The sequence below is a fragment of the Lissotriton vulgaris genome, chromosome 5, assembly GCF_964263255.1.
Source record: "Lissotriton vulgaris chromosome 5, aLisVul1.2, whole genome shotgun sequence".
Classification (NCBI taxonomy): domain Eukaryota; kingdom Metazoa; phylum Chordata; class Amphibia; order Caudata; family Salamandridae; genus Lissotriton; species Lissotriton vulgaris.
The window spans coordinates 1,142,538,871-1,142,557,665 of record NC_141693.1 but is presented as its reverse complement, the minus strand read 5'-3'; the positions used below and the strand labels follow the sequence as shown (position 1 = coordinate 1,142,557,665).

The 18,795-nt window shown below is 46.5% G+C and overlaps 1 protein-coding gene across 1 annotated transcript in view; it reads right to left on the bottom strand.

Annotated features, from left to right (window-relative positions):
• The window catches only part of ATRNL1 (attractin like 1), a 1,808,663-nt gene extending 1,794,469 nt beyond the window's left edge, over positions 1 to 14,194 (bottom strand). The window contains exon 1 of the mRNA XM_086919594.1: positions 12,213 to 14,194. Coding sequence (XP_086775720.1) covers positions 12,213 to 12,475 — 263 coding nt within the window. The 5' untranslated portion in view covers positions 12,476 to 14,194. The remainder of the gene's footprint in view (positions 1 to 12,212) is intronic.
• Between the last annotated feature and the right edge of the window lie 4,601 nt (positions 14,195 to 18,795).

The following is an 18,795-nucleotide window of genomic DNA, read 5'->3' as shown; positions in this document are numbered from 1 at the left end:
TTCTGTTTCACAACACAAGCACAGCGTACAGAAGGAATTAGTCCCTTTACACCAACTTGTGGTTGATGACTCATTACGAATTGATCAGTATTACAACTACGTTGAATTTCCCTAACTGCTCAGATTACACAAGTAAAAACAAACAGATAAAAACACAACCTCATGGCTAAGGACATCGCCAAATCACATGGCCCGGGAGAGGTCACTGCAATCCATTTGACCTTCCTAATGACCTCACAGGAAATGGTGACATCGCACTGCCTTTGGTCCCATTGGCAGACCAGTTTACCTTTTCAATATTGATTAAAAGCTCGAGTCCTTGGCATGTTTATGGACACAGAATAATAAAAGACACTAACAAGGAGCGACTAAATGTGGCCAAAGTTAAAGGCGCATTTCCTTCATCCCCAAAACTGTGACTTTAAAGTCAAAGGTGCTAGTAACTCCCTTGAATAATATGCAGAAATGGGACTCTCATTGTCCATTTAAATACCACATACCTGAAATATCTCCAAAGGCACCGCTCACTAGAACGGTGATCAAATGTTGGCATGACAACGTTTTTGAGGAACACTGTTGGAGAAATGTGCGGGTGTGCAATAACTCAAATAAATAAATAACTGGTGCGTCAATCATCTTCACAGCAAACCTGTGATCTTTAACAGTAATATTAGCTTGCATTCCCATGAGATGAAGGCCTTTTTCTTTCAGATTTGATGAAGTATCTACTGGCAGGATTTCTTAACTTATTTCCCATCAAACTAACATCAGCCCATTTGCACTTTGTTAACTTATGAACACTTTTCAAGATAACAACTATGTGCATGTTTTTCGAGATATTGTATATTAACCTTGAAAATAATATCCGTCTCTGAAAAACATAATAACATAGCCTAGTGCAGGGTACTTAGCTAAGGAGCAAGGAGACGTGTCCCTCCTACGCTACCGCGCTAGATGCTCCAAAGAGTTGGTTAGTGGGAGCAGTGAGGCTAGTGGAGTGGGCAAGAAGAGGGATGAAGGAGCGAGAGGAGAGAAGAGGGAAGGGAGATAGGAGGATGGGGAGCGGAAAATGAAGAGTAGTGAAAAAGGAGAATTTATCAGGGGAGAAAAATGGCAAATGAAGATCTGGATAACAGTTAACATCGTCAGCATGGCCTAAAATCCGTCAAAATACTATTATCCAGTGGTACCTGCCTGCCACCCTAGGAATCCAAGCCTTGGAACATGAGTGACATTGACATATTTAATGTACTTGTAAGTCCCTAGTAAAGTGGCACTACCTGTGCCCAGGGCCTGTAAATGTAATGCTACTTGAGGGCCTGCAGCACGTATTGTGCCACCCACTTAAATAGCAGTTTAAACAGGTCTCAGGTCTGTTATTGCTGCCTATGTGTGCTGTTTTTAAACTGCAATATCGACCTGGCAAAATAAACATTTTGACAGGCCCAAACTTTCCTTTTTAATACTTATAAGTCACCCCTAGGGTAGACCCTGTACAGCGTAGAGGGCAGTGTATTAAATAAAGGGACATGTACTTTTTAGCTTTGCATATGGTAACTCGTAAATTCGTTTTTCACTACTGCAAGGCATACCTCTCCCACAGACTGACAGTGAAATTACCTTATTACATTTAATAAGTGGTAATTTCCAAATGAGAGCAGGTAACCAGTTTATGTCTGATGTCTCTGGAATTGTAATGAGACATCCTCTCTCATGGTGATGTCTAATTTTAAATTACAATTTTGAAAATGCCACTTTCAGGAGGTTGGCATTTTCTGGGCTTAACCATTTGGAGCCTGCAGCCTGTCTCTGGGTCACATGACTGGGTGTAGTTGACAGTTGGGCTTTGTGTATTCCTCCTAGACAGCCACACACAGTAGGGAGCTTACGAGTGCCTGGATTGGCCATTACTATCAGAATGGAAGGGTGGAAAGGGGCACAGCCCTACTTGAACTTGAAAAGAATGTGTCCTCCCTCCACACAAATTGCTAAATACCCCTGTTGTGAATCTGGAACCATGACAGGAAAGGCACAATGCCTGGGGACATCAAGTGGAAACCTCTAGAACGTTCTAAATATGGGACCCCAGACACCAACTCTTCAGTACAATTCTGGACTTGTGGAACTCTACCAGGAAGGGCTGCTGTGCTGCTGAAAGGTCTGCTTCTCTGAAGGACTGCTGTTCTGCTGTGTTGCCTGCTGCTTTCTTGCCCAGGTGTGAAGGAGTGGACCTGCATCTATTGAACCCAGGACCCCAGAGTGATGCCAAGGGCTAGTTGGCTGGCCTCCTGTCTACAGCCTCAAGGACAGAAGGCACCAACAACCTTGAGCCCAGCACCTGGACTTTGCCATCTATGAGCCCTACCCTGCCAAGTGGTGCCTCCACAGTTCTGGACACTTACGTATGCTGGAAGATGCTCTGCCAGCCTATCTGAGGATCCAGGAGAACAGATGCATCTCCTCTGCTGCACTGCGCAAACCCGAGCAGAACCAACATCACCTCTACTGCCAGGATTCTCTCAACACAAGGACTACGCATTGGTATCGTAGCCCGCATCAGAACCGCGGCTGTATGAAGTTTCCCTGACACATGCCCTCACAGTGCAAATCTCGCATTGATGGCAGCCTAGGCGAAGATGCAGGTTCTTGCATCGCCTCGAAGCTGGACTATCACAAGCTCTTGTCGAAGCAATCCTCTGACAACGCGGGACCTTGCATCACAACTTTGCAGCCCTTCGGAACCGACGCATCGCCTCGAGTGCATGAGAAATCATCGACACAGAACATCACAACGCTTCGCAACCAGGATTTAGGGTACTCTTGTTCAGTTGGCCTAACTGTGTTCCTGTAGCCGGGCCCGCGCTCCATCGAATAATAACTGCTGAGTAATAGGAGATTGTACAGATGAGATGCTAAGGCGTTTATCTTGGGTTTTGGCAGAGGGTTTGTGTCCCTACTTTGCTTATATACCAAGGGCCTCATGTACTAAGGGTTTTAGCATTTGGAAGCCGTCTGATTTGGGAAATCAAAGGGTTTGCAAACGCTAAAACTACTTTTATAATGTTCCAAGACAATTAAACGATTTGGAAAAGGTTCTCTGAATCGTTAAATTGGTTTAGAAAACAGCTTTTATTGCATTCTATGTGGAAAAGCGACGGCCCATCTATATTGACTATTTCATACCCTACCATGGTTGTCGCTGTACCCTCACTCCCACCTTTCAGTAGCTTAACCATAGTGCAATGATTGGTTTTATTTGGCCTGTATCAAGACATAAAGAAACAGAATCCCAATAACAAAAAGATAGTAGTTCAGATATGCTTCAATATGCATGTACTTCCCTGAAAAGAAAGAAAGGGGAGAAGATCAAGCAAAGAAGAGTCAGTACCTGTATGGAATACAAGTGAAAGTATACCAGAGCGTCACCACAAGCAGCACTAAATACACTATTTCCTTGAATTAGATCTTTTCACTCTGCTCCCCCGCCTTTACTCTTTTATCTTCTTTCGCTGGTCCCTTCCAGAAGACCTTTCATCCTACCCTCTTTAAGAAGTAGATGAGAAATAAACCTAAAGAACAGGAGAGAGTAAGACCGCAAACAAAATTGGCAGCCCCCACAACTGCCGGACATCCGAAGGCAAGGTGCCGCACTATCAGGGATACGATCACCAAGCAACCTACAACGCAGGAACCTACCAACAGACACATAGCAGGAAACACTAGCACGATCAAACTGTTGATACCGACCTCTCTAAATGTCAATGGCTTGATGCATTTTATCAAGTGTAAACATATCTTGAATTACTTGTGATCCAAGCATGAAGATATCGCCCTGCTCAAAGAGACACACTTGAATAAATCAGAATCAGCCTAACTAAAGCGTGTATCGGGAGGGATGGTAATCAGCAGGAGTCATACTGCCAATGTCAGGAAAGGGACTATAGACAAAATTTGAGGAAGCATAGCGAAGCATTATTATTCAGGAAGGCGCATTCACATAAAATCATCAACATATGTAACGGGTACGTGGTTATTAATCTGAAAACATTAGACAGGTCTCTGATTATTGGCTCCTTTTATGCCTCTAATACTTACAGAGATTGGTTCCCCCCCCCCCCCCCCCCCAAGTCTCAGGATTTCTCACGGTTTGGTCACTCACGAGCAATACACAGAAGAGACTAGAAGCGGACACTGCACCCGATATTAACCGAAACAGGATATCCAAATAAAAATAATGACAATGACAGGGAAGTACTTACATGCTGGCTGACCTTGGGTTGGCTGATAGATGGGGATTCCTACACCAGTACAGCAGTGAATATACATTCATTTCTAACACACATGAAATTTGATTCCACACAGATTATTTTCTGACCTGTACATCCTTATTAACAAATTTGAGCACATTTGAAATTTTGGAGAGCTGGGTGACAGACCATTCACTAATCCTAACAACACTGGACCAGCAAAAAAGACATTAAAGTAGACACATTGCAACATATTTAGCAGAAAATAAGAACTCTGTGCCATTGGCACAGGTGTTATAGGCAGCCGGAAAGGGTAATGGGAGAGAGCGGAGGATGGCAGACTCTTCGTTGGCAGAAAGCTCAAAATGACAAGTCCCAACTTGAATTGAACATAAGAAGTAACACAACTCTAACTCTACTCAACATATACGACACAAACTAGAAAATGAAAATAACCTTAATATCCTTCTTTCTGACAACGTTTAGCGCGCATTAGTGAAGCTCAAATGGCATCACTATGAAAGGTGGAACAAAGTTGACCACCTGTTAGCAGGCCAATTGCGACAAAGAGAGTCTCTGATAGCAGTCATTAAAACAAAGACAGCCTACTACACATGCACCCAGTAGACAACATTGATCTTTACAATGTACTATAGGAAGCTACACTGTCCAGTTCAGTGAGACACGAGACAGACTGAGGGAGCATTCCTCAATCGTTTCAAGATACCTACTCTATCACTTGAAGGAAAGGGGGTTTCCTGGAAGATAAGTTCACCGAAAAAAAGGTTGCCCAAAAAAAATATTGGAAAAAATATTGGCGCATGAATGACAAGTGGGTTTTCTGCCATGCCGTTTCTGCCAGGTACCATCTGCAAACACTAGCAGACTTGCTATGGGATAGGAGGGATAGCCTACAGGAAAAACTAGCTGCTTCACTGGAAGCGGAGTGCTTACCAGAGTGAACGTAGACTGTCTCTTTTAGACCATGGGCAAACTAGGGCTGGGACACGTGTTCCGTTCAAGAGTCAATGGCTCTTCATAAGCGCAACCACACAAGTCTCATGTGGTGGATAGTTGTCAGAACCCTTTCCAAAATGATGTGCGGGACGAGAAAGGAATGTTCACCCTCTCCCCTGCTTTTCCTACTCATGTCTCACAACTTCTCTGGCCACAGCGAAACTACTTATTTATTTAGTGTATTTGTAAAGCGCAGTCCTGTCACCCAAAGGGCATCCTGGCGCTTTGAACTTGAACGGTTGCACTCTTCGTTGCTCAGACTCTATTAGGGAACAAATGTGTTTTTTTGTGTTTTATGCGTCAACACTAGGGGACCCAAGGAGAACACACTACTGGGGAATGGCATGGGGAGATCACAAGAACTGCAAGTTGGGAGCAAATGACATTAAAGACCACTACACACGTTTAACAAGACAAGGGGCAATACTTAGCAGGCACCGATAATCCTGAACACAACAGTGGATAGGGAGTTATGCAAAATTTGACTATTTCATCTGAAATCAGTAACACACCCAGAGCCTACCCGACAAAACCAAGTAAAGTTAGTAATAACAATAGCAACTGTTCTCATTCTAACATTACACACATCCACCACCTCCCCTTTAAATACGATTAGTTTAAGATGCGTTAAACACATCACACCCGGAGGGGGGCATGAAGAAGGAAAGCAAGGTAGAAAATGAACGGATCCAAAGTACGACTATCTGAAGCAGAACTGGAAGAATAAAAGCCGCCTTGTTTATGTCCAATGTTAATAATGTTTACACTGATGATGCTTATAGAGCTGCAGACAAGAGAGAAGTTGAACCGAACTTTTCTGTTTGTTAAAGTATTATCAAATTCACTGTTAAATATAGGGAAAGCCATGATGACAAGACACTGCACAAAGTAGTAAAGTAGAAGAGTACAGGACCATACATTTGATAGTGACTAAGATAAGACAGTTTTATTTCTCACATTAAGTGCCCATACAATGCTCAATTAAATTGACAACAAGGGGTGGTGATTCAGCAAGCCGGGCCGAAGACGGCTGAAATGCCAGAAACCGGTCCCCGGTAGCTTGTCTCCTTTCTGGTGAAGAATTGGCTTGGTAGTTTAGTCTGCCCTGTTCCCATGATGCACAGGGCCAGGGACAGACGGATTTGCATATAGCCAGGTTCTGAGCTGGGATGGTGCAGTGAGATAAATAACGGTGATGGATCAAGCCCTGATCTTTGGACTGGGTAAGAGTGGTCTGCTTAATTCAGACACTCTGTTCATCACCACCCCCTTTTCTGAATCGTTTTTGGCCACTATAAGTGTGGCAGGGTATACTCAGACATGAGTCCCTTTCTCACTGCACCATCAGGATTCAAGCAAGCTGGGCCGAAGACGGCTGAAATGCCAGAAACCGGTCCCCGGTAGCTTGTCTCCTTTCTGGTGAAGAATTGGCTTGGTAGTTTAGTCTGCCCTGTTCCCATGATGCACTGGGCCAGGAACAGACTGATTTGCATATAGCCAGGTTCTGAGCTGGGATGGTGCAGTGAGATAAATAACGGTGATGGATCAAGCCCTGAGCTTTGGACTGGGTAAGAGTGGTCTGCTTAATTCAGACACTCTGTTCATCACCACCCCCTTTTCTGAATCAATTAAATTGACGTCATTGTACTATTCTGTTATGAGAAAGAAAAAAGAATTGTTACACAAAATATAAAGGCCTTGAAACTCAAAGGTCAATCTCTGTTCCACTGGCAGCCAGTGAAGGCTATGCGAAAACGAGTGGTATATTCAAATTACTGCAGGTGCACGATTACTCTTAAGGCCTGATCACATATGTCCTAGTAATTATCGCCCCCAATAAAATCCGATACTGAGGGATTCAGAATTCAGGCCGTGGGATAAATACCACCTACCTTAGCCCTCAAAAATGGAGAATAGCATGTGGATTATGTTTTGCACCATATGAAAATCCACAAGTCCCAGTACTCACCTGGCATTTTTCACCTATTACATTTTTGGATGTATGACCTGCTGTAATTTAACAGAGGGTGTGGACTTTTTATTACACCCTGTCCTTACCAGGTGGGATAACATTGCACCATTTATAATTGCAATCACTGCCCAAACCTGCTCATAATTTACCAGGGCACTTGTGATTAGGCCCTTTGTGTAAAGTTTGGAATTCTTAGCTTAGGGGTGGCCTTTGCTGGCAAATCTAGATGCAGGTCGTTACAGAAATACAGCCTGGAAAGAACACACTCAGGCACCAGGGTCGCAAGTTGAGCTTTCAGAAGAAATGGAAGGGTTTTCCTCAAGAGACTCAGCATGTGGAAACAAGGCCAGGCCCACGAGTCACTATGTACAGTACATTGTGGGAGAGATTCTTATCTAAGCAGACTCCCGGGGACTTCAATATCTGCTCCGGAGAGAGGAGCTCAACCAGCGGAAGAAGGTAGAGACTACTGTCCCATCTGCAGCCCACCTTGGCACACAAGGGGTCTGCATCTGGCACGGACCAGTCTAGCTTGGCACATGAGCAGCACAGCCTGCCACTTCAGCAGCCCCAGCTCTCACAAACGATACGCTGCCCAAGACAGGAACTTCGGCAACCTCAACCTGCACAATAGCAAGCCAAACTTGGCACAGGAGCAGCCTCTGCCATGTGAAAGAGAAGCGTTCTAGCCAGTGGCGGCTGGTTGGGAACAGGGGTGGTAAGGCAGGTGGTGATTTTTTTTTTTTAAACACTTACCTTTTCCATCGTCTCCGCTTCTCTTCTCTTCCTGACTCAGAGTCCGGAAGAAGCACCCGGCACACAGGCTCCCCTAAGCCAATCGCAACTCTGCAATGCAGCGTTGTGATTAGTCTGAGCACCGTGGTTCAGCACTCAGACGGGGATAGAGAGCCAGAGCATGTTCCCCACCAGGCTGTGCATTACAGCCACCAGCACCGCCGCGCCCTAACCCAGCCCGCAGCAACGAAAAATAAAATGGTAGCATTATCATTTTAGTTTTCCCTTTTCCACTGCTTTGAGAGCTGTGGGGCGACGCTCCTCCGCCTTAGTGGAGGAGCCGCCCCTGCTCGCACTGAGCAGCGGTGGCATATGTAAGCATATTTGGTATATGTGAGCACCAAGAGACCTAGCAGGCCCTTGCCTCGATAGCAGGGGCCATGGGTAAAGCTTGCTTAGAGTGCACTAAAGCTCTCTATGCTCATCCCCTGGTTTCTATTGCACAAACTACGGGCTGCACAAAGTGCAGGACTCAAGACAAAAGGGTCCTGGGTCAGAGGTCAGGCCATCCCTGTATGGGCTCCACGTGAAGGAAAGCTCATCTTCATGGGATCAGGTTTGCCTTTCAAATGCCTACACATATAGGCAAGCCCATGGCCCCCAACTTTAAGGGGGCTTCCTAAGAAGGGGATACCTCCCTTTAGGTCACTGCTGTCTATTCCCCTGTCTCAGCAGCTCCCACTCTCCAGTGTAATCTTAAGAAGGGCTTTAAGTGGGCCGGGTCCTGCCGGTGCTCAGCACCAGCAGTTCTGAAAAGCAGGTGCTGAAAGGGGTCCATATCGGGCTCTCCATTTTTGCCCTTAACCCCAGGGTGAACTATTTTTTTAGCTCTGTAGCAGCACCACCCTTCACGGCCTTTGAGGTATCATGAAAGAGACTCGTTATAGTTCTTTCACAGTCTCATCATTTCTGAACGGAAGCATTTTCAATGTTATACAACGAAGCTATTGCTTATTTAGCTTATGCAACTGACAGCCATCGCCTAAGACTTAAATCAATAATTCTGGTTTGTTATCAGGGTAATGTTACTTGTTGTATTGTTTACATGGATGCAATGACAGAAGCAGCACATTTACCAGTCGGGCGGCACACTATGCTAAGCACAGATTTTTAGCAGACCAGTTTAAAACCCACGTCCTTAATGACATTGGCCACGGTCCTTTGAGAGACCCTCCCTCCCCCCAGTTCTTTCATCCCACTTAAAGCCCTGCGCCTATCAACGAAACGGGAGCGTCAGTGCGCTATGTACTTGTCCCGAGTCAGTAGGCCACCCTGAATTAGAAGGCCAGAAACTTAGCACATGACGGCAGCAGTTCTGATGGTACTTCATTTTCTGACTTTTATGCCTCTGAACTTGGGGACAAGTGAGGACAACAAGGCGCCTTGAATGCATGAACAGGGGGGTATAAGCTTTGGCCACAAAAATCTCTTACATGCGAAAAGCACCTTTAGTTCATCGGCTTTCGCCGGCTCTCGTGCTTTAGCGCCTACAGTCGATTCAAGTTACATCACGGGGAACAAACACACGATGAACAATTCGAGACCGGTCCCCTTTAAGAAAAAAACGTTGAAATCTGACATACTTTGGATATGAGTTTATAAAAACAGGCTCGGGCTCTATCCCCACGCGTGACCAGGGGTCACTTGGCAGGCACTGCGGACCCTTTTCCAACCTGTCAGAAGAGTTCACTGACATTGTCTACAAGGGACTGGCTGCACGCGCCCACTCTTCACGCCCCTCGCGCAAGGGTACCTAGAGGCTTAAGCGACGCCGGCCTGGCACTGAAGTGAAACCGCGTGCATCCTAATGACAGGCAGCCCCTTCATACACCAAACATTTCCCAAAAGCCAGAGTTCTTCCGAAAACCAGGGTAAACAAAAAAAAAAAAAAAAGGCTATTCGCGGTCAATGCGCGCATTGTGCATCAGACTGCGATGGGCAGGCAAGGACGGGGAGGTGCCTTCTCCAGCAGCGAACCCCTTCAAACTGTGGGAAACACTGTTTCACAGTCCATGTTGCAAGACCTGCAGCTGATACAAACATTACAGTCCATACGCAGTGTGGTAGCGGACTATCGTGACAGTGTCACAACCCATCATCCCCAAGTGGACAGAGCATCGTAGCTGTCCTCACGCGCCTGGCGGCAGGGGCGGCCTTAGGCATGTGCAAGCTGTGCACCTGCACAGGGCCACCAAACCCCAGGGGCCACCAAGCCAATATATATATACTTAATATAATAATCCTCTGAGGATGGATACATATTTGCATGGTGGCCCCTGGAAGGGATTTGGTGGCCTCCAGCTCTGTTCCACTTCCAAACACCCTGACCCCCCCCCCCTCTTCACTGACCTCCGCGCCTACGTTCCGTCGGGGCCCCCTACCTACGCTCCGGGGGTCCCCTACCTAGGCTCCCTGCCCAGGGCCGCCATGAGCCTAGAGCCGTCCCTGCTGGCGGGCGTGGGTAAAACGTATGGGAGGGGTAGCACGGTCCGTCATCTCCGGCTCTGAAAACAACTCATAACATCTGTCTAACTAGAATTTGGAAGCTGTGACCAGCGCTGAGCTATCGAGGTCGCTTTGCGCTTTAGAAATGGCGTTCATTCACTCATACCTCCATTCATGCCGCTAAATCACTCCAGTATCCCCAATCTCGGTATTTAACACTATTGTTTGTAACTTCTTCCAGAATAAAAATATTCCACACGAGCCAGTGTAACGGTCTCAATTTATATACCGCTCTAACCCAATCAGAGTCTCCATAGCATTTTGTGCCGGGTTCAATGACGGATAGCCCGGGATGAAACCTCCACGTTTGTGCAGATTCAATGTCACGCTCACCTTTGAGACTCCACTCCGTATTTTTACATAATTACAATAAAACCTCCCGGAGGGAAAAGCTTACGGGTGCACTTTGTCACAATCAGCGCTGCAGTACACAGTAACGGAGTCTGGTGTGACAATTACTTTCCACGAGGGATTTTAATCACAAAGGGATTTAGTCACAAGAAACATAATGATAGGACACGTGTGCAAATATCCCAGATCAATAACCAATAGACAACACAAAAGTAATTTACTGTTTCAAAAAAATAATAATATGCTGCTCTTGCAGGATATGAGCATAACCGGGACGCACAGATCAGCAGATTCAAGGGCATTTTCAACCCAGAATGTTTAGGTCATTTACCAACTTTTTACATTGGCGCAGCACTGTTTGCACAACGATCTGCCTCTAGGCGCTGTTATTACAGGTTACAACACACAACTCAATGGAACTATTTGTATTGTTCTTTTTGGGGTAGAACCACACCGATACGACCCAGTGATCTCGAAGCTACACAGATCTATGCAGCAGGTGCTGTGTCCATCTCACCAGCTTGGAGAACCTGGTTCAGAGGCACGTGACTAAAGCCTTGAACTGTACATCAACGCTTCAAGGAGTGGTGATGGTTTTAATACTTTAAAGAAGTGTACACAGACAGCCCAGGCTTAGCTCTGCCCAGGGTAGCCATCTAACTGCTGTTCTCATGGATACAAGTAGATGTAAAGACAATCTAAACATCAAGAGCAGTGATTGACAGTGCTGCCTATAATTCAACTGACAACATAAGGGCAACGTGGCAACAGTACATTAGCCTTCGAGGGCGCACATGTCCTTCAGTTGGGAAACTGTAAAAAACTGATCTATACAAATGGCACTATACAATACTGACCTTGGCTCACACTGAATTCTGCTAACGGGGGCAAACATATACATACCCATGATATACAAGCTCACACTTCTGGCTTATGCTAAATAGGTTTCACTTTTTCCAGGGCTCTCAAGCAGGTCTCTAGACCGTCACAGTGTTAACATCTGTCTTGGGATGCATAAACCAGGGGTTCTTTTAAGACAGCTGCAGAATCCCACAAGGAATGAATTTGTAAAAACCCTTAAGAAGAGCACACAGTACTACAGCATGTGTTATGCAAATGTAACGGGCCAGTGGGAACATTCCTCTCTGCCCTGACCCCCTCCTTCGTTTCAATTGCTCTTATGAAATGTTAACCGGCATCACCACTCAACCACGGCCAGCGCGCACATCATAGAGCGTTGAGACAGGGATGCCTCGTAAATTCGATTGTTGGGCCATCTCGAAGCAGCACAAGCAAAACAAGGACAAGGTAGCTTGGACACTTACTTGAACCGCCCCTGGCAGTGCTGGCATTGGTCACCCACCCAGCCTGGGTCGCAGACGCAGGTGGAGTTGAGACAGCGGCCTGAGAAGCAAGGGTTCTTCTCGCATGGCTTGGACTGCGACACCTGCGCATAGAGGACCAGGTAGAGGAGGCCGTAGAAAAGCAAGCAGCTGTTAAGATCCTCCAGTGTGACGGCAGGCCAGGGCTTCCCCCCCAACGACATCATCAACGGGGGCGGCAAGAGACCTTTCTTTCCGAACCTCATCCTCCCAAAGGAAAGACTTGACCAAGAGAAGCTGGGCCTCGGGCAGCGATTTACAGTCTGGCCAAGTGAGGAGACTCGAAGAAGTCTTCAGTTAGACCACAGATTGAGGTGGAGACCATTCATCCTCTACCAGCTTTGAAGAAGTAACACACTATGGGAACCTAGAGAGTAAATTTGCACACACACCCTTACTGGGAAATTTCAAATCAACTCTTGCAATCAATCATCCAAAGTGACCTCATCAAGGGTTCAGAGGAAGGCAATGAATCGGAACCAGGCTCCAGGCTTCTTGGAATGGATCAACTTTCCACTTCCCTTCTCAGCCCTCTGGACAGAAGTATCATGCCAAGACCAGACTGCCACAGGGGTAGAGGTGACTCTCCACTGACATTACGCTCAGGTAGACCAGCAACAAGTGATTCTCCAAATGCGTGCATGAGGAGGCAACCATGGCCAGGTACTCCCTTAGACATGTATACCTCAGAAGATAATCCTCGCTCTCAGGTGATTTTGCCCTTGGTAGTTCCTAAATGAAGTACCGTCATGTATGTTTCTCCAGCGATGATAATGAACTCGCTTTTGCTATGAAATGCAGGCCAGCAGTGAAAGAGTTTTTTGCACTCGAGTGACAATTTCCCATTTATCACCTTCCAAAAACAAGCTCCAACCGAGTTGGTCAAGGCTTCCGGTGAAGATGACTGACAGTTCCTCTAGATGCAAAGGACCCTAGCACTTCACTAATGGTAACTGGCTAGAAATCGCAGGGTGCATGTTTCTCAATAACAAAGATGCCTACAGCCTTTCAAAAGCAGAAGACGGTACCCTGCAAGGAAAATATGGCCCGGTGAAAGGAAGGGCCCGAGATGGTCAAGTGCCAGGAAATTCTTGAACCCGGGGTTCGGTGGCTATCCAGTGCTCATGGTCCACGCATGCCATCACAGGCAAGCACTGCGAGCTCTGGGGTCCAAGTAAGCTCCCTGGGAGTTGATGCTGAGCGCTGACAAAGGACCAGACAGGAAGTAGGATCTCGGCGATGCTAGGTTCCCATAGATACAAGGTCCATGTATGCCCTCACAAGCAGGTGTTGGCAGTCCTGATAATGGCTCTGGAAGTGATGCTTAAAGCCCATAGATATTCGTACCTTGGCAGATGCTGTCTGTCCAGAGCGAAAACCAGACCCGTTATCCCAGTATGCAGGCAATGGGTGTCCACTGATATAGTCCAATCCAGGTCGTGCGGGGCTTTGGCGCAGGTTACGTCTCCTAGAAAAGATGCTGGGTGCACATGGATAACGGCCCGGGGAGGAGATGCTGCCCCTCCACTGATAACGGCCTGGAAGTCCCGTTACACATAGAATTCATCCCCTCGCTCCTGTCCATGCAGCCCAGTCCCGGGAGGAGCAGAGGACGCGGCGGCGGCGGCAGGCAGGCAGGGAGGGATCCAGGGTCCGCTCTCCAGAGCAGAGGGAGGCTGCTCCAGCCTGCGCGGGAAGCTCCGCCAGCTCCTAAGCAGCCATTTTTAAAACCCTGCCTGCGAGAGGCGGCGAGGGAGGCGGGAGGATGCGGCGGGAGGTCCCTCTCTCGCCTGCCAGTGTCCGAGCTGCTCTCCCGGCGCTCGGCCTGTTCCCTCCGCGCGGCCACGGGGCTCCCGTAACTGCCTGCGCTGTCTGCTGCCTCCCGGGGCCGGCGGGGCTGTCCTCCCCCAGCCGCAGCACAAAGAGCGGAGGAGGTGCAGGGAGCAGCCCCTTAAAGGCGCAGGAGGATCCGAGGCAGCAGCAGCAACACACACGGGCTGCGGACTGACAATACCGTGCCCTTGTAGCAGCTTTCTCGTGGCGCTAACCCTGCGCTGTGCCTATTAGCACTGGTCCTATAGAACTGATCATAGTGACGTCACTGCCCTTATACAACTGGCTATACATCACAGGCCCTAAGGCAAGCAAGCCCTCTGTGGGCACTGCTCCTATTAACAAATAGCGGCAGTACCAGCTAATCAGCTTTATAACACACGTACTTAAATTCCACTAGACATGTAAACAAACAGTACCCATTTAGCATAAGGTCCTGGAATACTGGGAATCTCACTTGTAGCACTGAGCATGCCACCGACCTTTCAGCAGAGACACTGTCCCTACCCACATGTAGCTGTTTCCGACTGCTCTGATTGGTCTTGCAGCTCTGATCGCTTTACAGCTACTGTCACCAAGATTCTGTCAGCTGATGGCTCCTCAGTGCTCAGCCACCGAACCATAACCCGCCCACTATCAGAGAGAGCTCGGTGTCACTGCACCCTGCAGTGCTGGCTGCTGATCTTGGAAAGAGGTGAGTGTAAACAGCTTCCTGCATCAGAACTCAACGATTAAGCAAAGTAAACAAGCTGACATCCCCCAAAGGTCTCGTGGATGTTCTCTATGTGGGAACATTTTGTGAAAATGGGACCGAGATGTGCATTTTAGAGCACGATTTTCACATTAAGTGGGCAAAACATCTCTAGACTTTAAAGGCGATTCCGAATGGGCACGCAGGAACTATTCCAGTTCTTTGATGGAATGCCAAACCAACCCTGACCAGTCCCGCAGAGTGTTGTCATACTTTCTCGTACTAAAAATGCTGAAAATAATTCTGGCAAAGCTGCGCATTATCACCAGAGTCCCTAAAATTGGCTAAAAAGCCATCCGTTTTATTTGCAGTCCAAATAATAGGGGTATGCAGATTGCTGTGGCCATATACGACTTTTACAAATGCATAAAACATCTTTCTTTACTCATATAGTTCACTTATATTTATGTCCTTTTGCTCTCTGTCCAAAGTAGATTTTAAATAAAATATTATGGCAGAGAATCTTCTCAGAGGGGACATGGTGGGAAAATGAAAAGTCACAGAGATCTAAGAATCTCAGGTCATCATTAACAGAGTTATCCCTCATCCCAGAGAGATCTCAAAGGTTCAGGCACAGGAGCTACTATTTAGGTAACATAACACAGACCCAACAGGTTCAGAGAACAGACAAATCCTAAATCATACACATTCTGGCCTCAAAAAGCAGTAGCTGCAAAAATGTTATAAAAGCCCTATGAATATAGAGGAATCATTGCTCTGCATAAGTCATACGATAAAAGTCTTAGCAGCAAATGTCCTGAAGCACCAAGGGAATATTATCAGTGTTAAATAATTGTGGAGATTCAATAACTTTTACCCAAGCATAAACTTCACACTTTCTGGAACTACAATAATTTTGTCCCAAATATCACCATTTAATTTCAGATTCTGGTAAACTAAAGTTTATAATATTATTAAGGTTATACATGTAATCCCCACATGCCAGTTTAGTTTTTGAGTTTTAGTAAATATATGACTTTGGTAAACAATTATCACCTTGTCAAGTAATTACATATAGTACTGTCCATCATGGAAAGAATATATCCCACACACTGATGTATTACCATCACATGGCAGGAATACCACCCAAATCTAAGGGTATCCAACAAACAGTGGCCACCTTATGCCAGCAATGCGCATCAGAAGCTATATATGACCTGCATTTGCTGTGGTGGCCGCCATTGTATGAGGGCCAGCGCTAGGCCCGTCATTGCTGAGGTGGCCATAAAAATGCAAAGGATACCATGCATTGTCATCAAAATGCAAATTATCCTAATGACCCCCATACTTGACTTAATGTGTATGTTATTGTGCCTATGGAGCACATAATCCCCACATATGCCTTCTTGGCACTAGAAGACAACAGCTTTTCGTAGAATGGAAGTCTAGGTAGGTCATTAATGGAGATAAAAGTTTTCGATTTTTTGTTTCTAAAATCCAGACACGGGCTTACCGCTGTTAAATATAAAGGGATAATGTATTCTAAAATTTGGCAGTGATGTATGAGAGCACCCTGTCTTCAAATGTGAGAAGGAGATTTGATGATCTGAAGGCACTCTTTCTTAGGACTTTACACACTTTCAATATTCATCAGAAATTGAGAAATTGGCCAATAAAAGCCCAAGGACCCAATGGTCTACTGGGAGATCTTTAAACTGAATCCTATGCTCCACGGGGAGCTAGCAGAGTGTTCTTAAATGAGAGTCATGTAATCTCTTCTCATATTGTGGAGGGGTGAAGAACCGGGTTTTAGAACCCAGCGGCGCCAGGGGCACGCCCAATGTCTTCGGGTTCATCTGTCTTAGAATACAGAGACACGGGATACTTCTTGGTGACGTCAAAGATCAAATTTATTGGCTGCAACCAGGAACAGAAGTCTACGAAGCACAACACGGGTGGTTCGCTAGAGACTGCACAATTTTCGTATTGCGAGACATCGTCTTTTATGCCAAAAATCACATTCCTGACTAGCATCAATTATTTACAAACTGTCCAATCACAAAGTGATATTGCAAAAGGTATCACATAACGACAAGCCCACTTTTCAGTTGTCCAGCCCACCATCGATTACAAGGGAAAACCCAACATTCTTGCTCGGACAGGCCGGACGAACCCATAATAAAAGGACCACAACCCAAACCATAAATAGGCCATAAAAGAAGGAACAGAAACAGATGAGAAGCAAGATAGAAGGGTGTGCGCGTGTACCATAAACTCAGCAATGTCCTGCTCTTTGATCTCTATCTTGACCAGCTGCCGAACAAGGAACTGGCTCAACAAGGTTAGCTTCGGGCAATGGAGTCAGTTCGCTCAGGTCACACAGAAGTCAGCTAAAGGTGTACGTGTCCCAAAGACTCGCTCGGCCGTAGTCATCGGCCTATGTGAGGGCAACCACAAAATGGCTGCCGTACACAAAATGAAACCCAAAGGTTCAGAACGAAATCCCTGAATACACTGTGAATCCATCAATCGAACATGACGAAAACACTTGTATATACCGCACTCGTCATTTGCGGTTCACTGTTACCAAAATCGTCACGATACGACGACCTTTATAAAACGGGTTAAGAATCACAGAACCTCAGACCCTCCTTTTGCCCTTACATAGGCAATAAACCCAAACTCATGTCAGTCTGAATCCAGGTCTATATTCATCAGATCATCAAGATGTTGCTGTAGCATCATCCTAGTACTTAGTAGCTCTCTCTGGACAGGTCTCCTCGCACACGAAGTAGCACAAAGGCCACATATAGCAGGAGCACACTGTACACAAAGACAGAACAGGAAAAGGATAGCTAAAACCATCCCAATGATCATCAGAATCTTCCATCCCCAGGTGGATAACAATCCCCAAAACCATCCCAATAACGACCAATCTCCTTCGTCCACATGTACAGACTCGGAGATCTTATGTAACTTGGAAATGGCTTGGTACACTGTGGGAGCGTTGTCTGGAATGAAAACGCAGCAGCTCGATTGAATCAATTTACATACCCCTCCTCTATCTGCAAGTATGACATCTGGCGCAACTCTGTTCTGAAGAGTCATAAGGCGATCCGACTGGAGCTCAGCAGTCAAGTTACTAAGGGCACTGTGTCGCGGTTAGTAGCGGAAATGAAACCCAAGAAGAGAACACACAAGCCACTAACCTGAGGTATCTAGCCAGCGGGGACCACAGCGTGACGATATTCTTCCCAATACCCAATAGCACAGACCCTCCCTGTGTGATCCTACACACCAGGGACAGGTAGTACTCCGGGAAAGGGGAAGGGTTAGCTAATCAGGGAGGTTGTTGAGAAGACACCCCTCGAAGTCTGGTCAAAGGTCTCGGAGGTCTTCGGATTCACACCAGTTCTAGAAAACACAAGAGCCACTGATTAGATTATGATTTGCTAATACGCCCCATCTGTCTGTTATATGATGGTAAGGAGAACACTTACAGAATGTCCACGCTATGATAGCCTGATTTTCGTTGTTGTTTCTTTCGTGGGCCTCAGTGGTTCTGTAGCTGTTCCACCACAGCACAAACCAATAGGAATACAGGATATCGTTCCACACCCACAGGTAGTTATTGTCACTACTAGCAAGCAAGGCTCGAAGTGTTTCAATGTCAAAGGAAAATATAAAATCTTGTTCCACCAGGGTCAAAGAATAAAGAATCAGGAAGGACCAAACAACAATACTAGCACGGCCGTGCTTTAGTAAGAGGTCCTACCTCTTTATCACGGGAAATAGAACGTCCGTGGCAATCAGTCTTTGGTTCCACGGCGTCCTCCAGCGGGAAGGAAAGCGTCCGCTCACCCTTACACATGGCGTCCTCCAGCGGGAAGGAAAGCGTCCGCTCACCCTTACACACGGCGTCCTCCAGCAGGAAGGAAAGCGTCCGCTCACACCTGCACTCGGCGTCCTCCAGCGGGAAGGAAAGCGTCCGCTCACACCTAC